At 45.2% G+C, this 8,204-nt stretch overlaps 1 protein-coding gene across 1 annotated transcript in view; it reads right to left on the minus strand.

Moving 5' to 3' along the window:
* The window catches only part of SYNPR (synaptoporin), a 107,992-nt gene extending 107,596 nt beyond the window's left edge, over positions 1–396 (minus strand). The window contains exon 1 of the mRNA XM_026075012.1: positions 205–396. Within this exon, the coding sequence (XP_025930797.1) occupies positions 205–396 (192 nt within the window). The remainder of the gene's footprint in view (positions 1–204) is intronic.
* Between the last annotated feature and the right edge of the window lie 7,808 nt (positions 397–8,204).

Here is an 8,204-nt window from a genome sequence, read left to right on the forward strand (position 1 = left end):
TTATTATCTGCTCGTTATTTTTCCCATCACTCCGCCACTTTATTTTTATTTATTTTTAACTATTTTAATTTATTTATTTCAGGGGCAATAGGAAAAAAGGAGGTGGCATGAAAAAAACAAACCAATACAGGAACCACACCTGAAAAGCAACTATCATTAATATCTATTTCGAAGCAACAGGGGCTCCCCACACCCCCTGATTACCCCCAGTCGCTCCCTCTTTGCCCCCGCTGCCTCTYCTCCCAGCCCTCCCCAGGGCCGGGGCTCTGCCAGCTGCCTCCCCAAGCCCGTGTACGTGGCGGCGGGGCTGTAATGTCGTGCTACCACTTTCATAGGCGTTTGCGGGTGTTTCTGTAGCATTTCCTTGACAGCAGAACAGCGTTTTCTTTCTTGCATTGACGTTGTTCTGGCATCGTTTCCCAGCTCATCCTTAATAACGTATCGTCGTGGCCGCAGCCTTTCGTGGGCAGCGTTTYCTTTTGTTTTTCTGCGTGTGCGGCGTCCTCACACACTGACAATTTCCAGGTCCTCCTGACATTAGACCAGTGCAAGGAGAGCTTTGCGACGGAGCTGTGTCCCRCTGCAGCGAAGGCCCCGGGAAAGGGTTGGGGACACAAAGCCATGGCGTTACGTAGTGGCACGTATTCAGCAACTGGATTTTGGCCCCAATTCTGCAAACAGTTCTGTATTCACTTAACTACCACGCTGACAACCAGTTGTGCCACCAAAAGGACTCCAGTGCTCAAACTAGCTAATTCCTGCACAGGATTCGGGCCCTAAGTAGGTCAGAGACTGCAATATCTGCCTGGAAAATACCTGAAGCTTTTACTCCCCATAAGGAGCCAACCATCTGCAAAAGTTTAATAAGTCACTTAATTAGGCTTGTTCAGAAGAAAGCTCTATTAAAAAAAATTCAAAATGTGTTCTTGGAGCAAACATGAGGCGGGGAGGGTGAATTTCTGAAAGATTCGTTCGAGTTTGCTGTAGAGGTTTTCAAGTCGAGGTCATGGATCTGCAATAAGCCCAGGTGCCGTCCGTGGTAGCAATGCAACTGGACCCAATGGTTTTTTTTGGTTGTAATCTTTTTCCTCCTCTCATCAGATAACAGCTCAGGGGCCAGAGTTACAACTTTTTCATTTTTTCAGTGAAAAATCAGCTGTTGCATTGTGTTGCCCTCCTTTCTTTCTGCCTTAGGAGGAAAAGGAGGAAAGTTAAGCGTGAGAACTTCTCTTTATAAAACACCGTTAAGGAACTTTCTCTCAGTAGCAACCACCTCTGGGAAATATAAGGCATTTCTCATCAGTTCTACTGACTGCCTGGTGGTGGCCTAGCGCCGTGGGGAGCCAGGGCCCTTCACGCAGGCATGACCCCACAGGGCACCTCCGAGTCTCCAAAAGTGGGCAAGGAAGCACAAGTCGCCCCCTCACTTTAGCCACTATTCCCGCACCAGCGCGGCGATCCAGCGCCAGTTACTGCAAGCTGCCCAGCTTTGGTTTCTTATGGGAAGCTTCTGCACCCAAGGAAGAAGTTGGTTGAGTACCCCATGGAGCAGGGCAACCGCCCTCCTTCCTGCAGAGATTTCCAGTTTGGATGTCTCACATATCACCCGCAGTTCATTTGCACCAGCACAAACAAGTGCTAACATTGCAGAAACTCACTGCGGAAGGTTTCCTTGCTTGCCATTTACCACAACGCTCATGTGCTCTTTCCTTTAATAGCTATCTTTCATATTAGAGCAGACTTTCAGCTGTGGATGGATTGAAACAGTTCAGAAAGACTCCTGAAAGATTCAAAAAATTCTGGAACATTTTTGTAGAGGCATAACTGAACAGCAGGCTAAACACTGGGGAAGATGTGGGGAATCTTTCCCCCCCCCCCTCAATTTTATTAGTAGTACATTCAGGAAGGAACAAATGCCCAGGCTCCATCGACCACTATGGAGAACTGGAGATTTATTTCACTCAGCCTTTTATTAATTATCTTTTAGTATAATCCCAAGATTCTTTAGAAGCACCAAAATTTCAGTTTTCAGAAATTGTCAAAGACAGAAAAACAAAAGCACTTATTATTGAAAATTAATATTTTGAGTATTATTGAAAGCTCCACCCCTGCAGGTTGGGCCCTCTTGCAGACTGGCATGGTTTTCCCTGCTGCTTGCTCGCTTCRCATGCCTGAGCTCTGCAGAAGCTCTTCACACTGCAGTCCTCACTCCCTTCCCCCTGTCCCAGGCGGGTTTTCAGGACCCAGCCATCCCCATCTCAGCTCTTCGGTTTGAAATCCTTGCAGAATTGTGGCATCAACCTGATTTTATAGTCAGCACTTGGTGCCTCTTCTAGCATTTAAGTCTTCCAGATGGCTATTAGCATTTGTACTTCAATATGGCAGAATGTGTCTTTTTGGCTTTCACAGCTGCTCTCTTTACACACAATCCCAGTTAGCTTAGAAGCTAGAGTATCTCCCGGCTACTTCTTGAGCCTCCCTGAGGTAACACAAACTTATGACACAGTAGGGATCCAAGCATTTTTTATATTATGTAGTAAAAAACTCCCAAACATATGTTCAAACTAGCAGGCATGATAGATCTGTGATTACTGGAGAGACAGCAAGAAGCTACACTAAAATTAAGTTTTATACTGAATTATAGTCATTGTTTTCACACCTGTGACGCCTGTGCTTGGCATACATTAATCAAAAAATGCCATAGAGATGCAATGGTACAATGCTGAAACAATGATAAAAATAGACTGGGGGGGAACTAGGAGTGTTTTATAGGGACAGGACCTCACGTCCCCAGCACGCGCTTCCTGAAGACGGCATTCACAGCAGGAACCTTCTGCCCCCTCCTTTCGCTGATGAAGCAACAACAGTGCAGTAAAAGCAGTGGCCTGTCTCCCACAGGACACTGTCGCTTCAGCGCTCTTCCCTCTTCACGTCAGAAAAATAAATTTAATGGGCACAAATCCTCATGCGGCAACTTTAAAAGCTCAGAAAATACTTTCAGCATCAGCACCTTGTTTGCCTAGCTAAAACCAAGTCGTGCCTTTCCCATTTCTGGAATCATGCACCCTGGTTTTGTTTGGCACRCAGAAGGTGGAAAGCTCCCTCATTAATGGCTAGTATTGAATAATTGCTTCTGCTAGAAGTCATATTGGTGGAGAAAGTATCACGAGGTGCCTGCCTCTCACTCTTCCCTTGGAGAGGTTTTCTCCCAGGGCTTTACCAAGAGGTACATGCTAGACCTCCTAACTCCCTCCTCCTGACCTGCCCAAAGGCATAGTCTGGCAAATCCTTTCCAATGGTCCCCCAAGCACCAGGCCAGCTAAATTAGGCATTTTGCCCCATACACRTGTGGGCCAGAGTGCAGCTGAGCTGGAAAGTGTTCCTCTGAATTGACACAAGTGCATCCAGACCAGACATTAAACATAGGCCAGATACACATATATACACACACCCGTATCTATATACACACATACACCCCCTATAAAAGCATTAAATAGTTGAAAATGTGTTTCTCCTATCTAAAAGAACACAAAGTCTATGACCAACAGGCCYCATCCAGGCTGCAGCAACCAAGGCCAGACGGTGGGGTAGGCTGGTTCAAAGCGCATTTAAGGCAACTGGTGATAACACCAGTGCTATTTTTTCGTGAGCAGTTGGGTGGGGAAAGGAGGTCTCGCACACGCGCTAGGAGGACCATATGGTGCTTCGCACACCAGATTTCCCAGCTACAGCCAGGCCTCAGTCTCACACCCTACCTGTCACTCTTCGAGACGCGCTCTGCCGAGGGTCATTTCATCCTCTCGGGGGCTCCGTCAAATTTGTTCGCAATACGTTATCTCCCAAAAGGGAGAGCTTGGCGTCGCCTCTTGGGGCTTTCCGCTGTTTTTAAAGCTACCAGTCTTTTTGATGAGGTTACAATGTTTTTTCCCACGGCGGTATTCTGCACCAGGGATCTTTGAACCTTTTCCTAGCACGGGGGAGTTTGCTCTCCCATCCTAATGCCAACTGCCTGTCATTGCATGGCTTTGCTTCATTTGTTTGATGTCTTCATTCAAATTTTAACAGATAAGCAATAAAATACGAGGCCATGGGACAGCCAAGAATTCCCTCAAGTAACCAAAAACCATGCGTGGGGGGTCTGTGGGAGCCCCAGAGGCCTCAGATAGCTCCCTGCATCCCATTTTCCATTATCCATAGGCCTCCCTCCTTGTTCTGTTTCTGAATTTTAGGCCCACACCTCTTCATATAAATAATTCTTATTTWAAAAAAAGCTTGTTTTGCAGTAGAATGCTTTCTGACCATAGGAGAGGGCCAGCTGGGAACATCGCCCCTGCATGTTAAAGTCAGTGAGCTCAAAGACCACAGTATTGCAGAATATTCCACCCTCAGAAGCTGAAGAAAGTTTGAATACAGAAAACCTTGTATGTGCTCATTTCAGAGCAGAATTCGGAGGAGGAAAAAAAAAAAAGCAGGCCTTAGCATGTTCCCGGATACCTAAGTTTTTAGAGTATAAAGAAGCTGAATCACAATTGTTTCAGAAGTCATGAKGAAAGTGTCTTCATCTGTATTTGTAGTTCTGGAATGCCTTGCATATTATAGCATTTTATTTTCCTAGCTGCACTGAGTAGTGCTTTTCTCCCGGTCATTTTGCAGCACAGTTAGCTTTTATTAGGCTATGTCATTAGTCTGCTTCAAGATATAAATTCAAAGAAATGTGAATATTACAGAATATTGAGGGATGCCCAAAGCTTTTTAAGATTGGATAGAGGCCATTGCTCAATATTAAGCTAAAAGTACAAGAGTAATTTGTTTTAAAAGGCGCTTTGTTGAATCAGTAATTGTTTTTGAGTAACATGCAATTTCTTTAAATGGGTAGCAGGATCATTTTCAGTGCATGGTATGAAAATAATTATGGAGCCCTTTCTAAAGGCTCAGTGATTAAGGCAAGCAACCAGAGGTTTGGCTGCATGGCTGATGACCAAAAAGTGTGATGTGTAGAAGTCAAACTATCTTAATGAAATTTCTAGTTCTCACATAAGAATTTTACCATTATTTCTCTCCTGATCTTTAAGAATAGCTGTAGAAATCCTCTTTTGCATCTCTTTTTAGAACTCTGTTATTTGCAAGTGAAAAGAAATCGAACGTCATATTATTGAAAGTCAAGTTTTTCCGAGTCCAAAAGGCTTGCCTGACTTCACTGAAGCCTTTGTTCAGTGTAAAGAGTGATACTGGTTTGATTTAAAAAAATTAATCAGTCATTTTTCTTTTCCTTCTTAATCCTTCACTGACATCAAGTCCTGTCATTTTTRATCCTAGCTTCCAGAGCGTATTGTCTGACTTTAACCAGAAGCATTCTGTAATTAGGTTCCAGCTAATTTAGCTTAGACTATTTAAAAACAAAAAATAATCCTGCTTCTAGCAAAACCCAGCTAAAGTTTCAAAAGAGTTGTACAGGGGTAGTTTCATTTCATAAATAAAATATATTGCTAGCGATGAAATCCTTTCCTTAAAAGCTTGGGAATGTACTTTGGCCTAGGCATACTGCGGGTGGTTTTGTAGAGATGAACACGAGAACCACCGCTGCAGTCAGATCCTGTCTCTCTCCGAAAACCTGGTGCTGGCGCTCTAACAGGGACGCTGTCAGGGCTGGGATCCTTCACATATGACCTACTTTTCTATTTCATCCTTTACAAAAGCAAATGTTTAAATGCTGTCTATATTTTTTTTCCTTAAAGGAAGAGGCAAATGTCAGTGCACAGGCTCCTAGGTACGACTCCAGAAACTGGAGCCGCTTTTGGGTCACCATAGAGGCAGCCACCTCCGCCTGGCCCCGGGCAGGGACGATGCCCTGGGCTACATGGCCACGCATTGCAGCGCCGTGTCCCCCTGCCAGGCACCAGCCTGGCCTGCCATCTCCAGCCGCAGAGCCCCTGCAGGAACCAAGGAGCTCTGAGCCCACCTTGCAGCCTTTTTAAGGGGAGAAAAGCTCTTTTCAGGGTAACGGATTTGAGGGTGAGGGCTGGCCGGTGGCTAGGGGGTTTCAGCTTGCTATTTCCAGGATTGGTGCTTGAATAAGAAATATCACCATTGCAATCTTTTCCCCTAGGCACCAGCAAAGGGCACACACCTGCTGGAGCATTAGTAAGGGGTTGAGGTACATGTGCAGCAGGCACCTCTCCATATTCCAAGATGTATTTCCCACATCCTTCCCTTGCTAGGGGAGCATCTATTTGCCTCCCTCAGTCTGTGATTTAAAGCCCTGCAATTTGGCAGCACAGTCGGTGCAAATTTCCCCAAACAAGCAGAGAAATGGAAAAGGAAACCGAACTCACCAAATTTCCCAGCACAAAGCCAGCTGATTCACAGCAACACAGCCCCACTGGCTCRCATGTGCTTCTCCACCTGCAAAGAGGGGATCAAACAACTCAGCATCCAGGGGCTGCCCTGCAAGCTGGGAGAGGTGAGACCCCAGGCAAGTTTTCACTCCAGCCTATAGCCACAAAAGGATGTCGACATTTAGGCATTGAGCTGGTGCCAGGCCCCAGAGCAGGGTCCCCAGCACTGGGGGAGGCACCTCTCCTCTCCCAGCYGTGCCCAGGAGGACGGGCACGGCTAGAGAGAACTTTTCACAGCCAGCTAACATAGCTGATCCAAAATGCAAAGGACAGAAAACATCAAGGCCAGAGGAGGGTTGAAGCATGGACTGCAGCRGGGCCAGCTGCTCCAAGCCACACAGCTCCAGCAAGGAGAACACTCCCAGATGAGCTTGAGATACCTGGAGGGCTTCACTGGTGATTGACTCACTTGGATTTTCTAGTAAAAGGAGTCATATTAGTACCTGGTGGGTAGACAAAAGAGTTTAGCATGATGCTGTTTCCCATAATACACAAYAGGATATCAAGAAGCTCCTAGGAAAAGAGCTCTGTACATTCGGCGCTTTGGGGTGAGATGCAGAAAAATGGAGTGGACAAGGAAGAGTGAAAGGAAAAGTGTGAATTTTGGGGACGCAAGAACCTAGAAGCAACAAGAGTGTTAGTAGCACCCGTTCCTCTTGTCCYTGCAGGAGGCAATGCACACGTTACCTTTGCTTTTCTCACACTGACTGACATTTTCCAGCAGCCTTCTCAAGTTTCCGTGTTTAGCAAGTAGCACAGTGCTGTAAACCTTTGGGTTTTAGTAAGCAGCTTTGCTGGATTTAATCTGAAATGTTGTTAACAATATCAATAATTTGTTAGCGTACCCCAAGAGGGCAGATTATCAGTAGTACCTCATAACAGAAGATTTATTGCCTGCCTTAAGAAGAATTATTTAAAACATAGATAACCGTATTGAGACAATCCTTTCCCCAACAATTCACATCTATTTCTCATGTGAAACTTTACCTGAATTTCCTTCAGATCCGCAAAGGCTAAAGCTGTTATAACAGTCACACTGGATGCTGACATACTATTTAAAGAGCTGTCAAGAGCACTGAAGTCCATTGCCTCCTCCCAAGATTGTTTTTAAAGTTTTTCTCTACCAAATCAGAACTGAAAAAAACAAGATTTTTTTTAAGGACTTTTTGTGTAAAGATTAAAATGCAAAAAAAAAGACACAAAAGAGCAACTTTTACTGCCCATTTCAATAGCCCATTGAGTTCATTTTTCCTTGCAAGAGCCTCCTAGGGATGGGTGTGCAGCCCCCCACCCTCAGCTGCCCTGTCCATCCTGTTGCTGCAGCCACAAACCAAGCACTTCCAGGCCCCGTTACATCCCAGCTGCAGAGTAAGACAGGGAAGATGGGCTGCCATGGGAGCATCATGTATGTTTTAGCAACTAAAAAACTTAAAAGCACATTTTTGCCAAAAGGACATTTCTACTGGAAAACTTTACAGAATACAAAATACAAAACCCTTGCCCGGTACCAGCCTATATTTGCCTCTTTTGCCCTTTTTTTTTTTTTAAAGAAGGCAACCTATATCTAAAGGGTGTGCCTGGAAAGCACTGGAAAAGATTGTTTGCTTGGCTTAACTTTTTTATCTTAATAAAGTCATGAGCATTTTAAGCTGAGCCTTTTCAGTAATAGAGGCACAGCCTTTCTCACATTCTCCCATCAGCATTTGCCGACACCTACCTGAATCCAGCCCAACTTAAGCAGAGTTCATTGCATTTGGGCTGCAGTCCAGCTGGTATCACTGAAAGCCGTGCATGCTTTGCTGATTGCAT

This window comes from Apteryx rowi, unplaced genomic scaffold, assembly GCF_003343035.1.
Source record: "Apteryx rowi isolate R43461 unplaced genomic scaffold, aptRow1 scaffold_4, whole genome shotgun sequence".
NCBI lineage: Eukaryota > Metazoa > Chordata > Aves > Apterygiformes > Apterygidae > Apteryx > Apteryx rowi.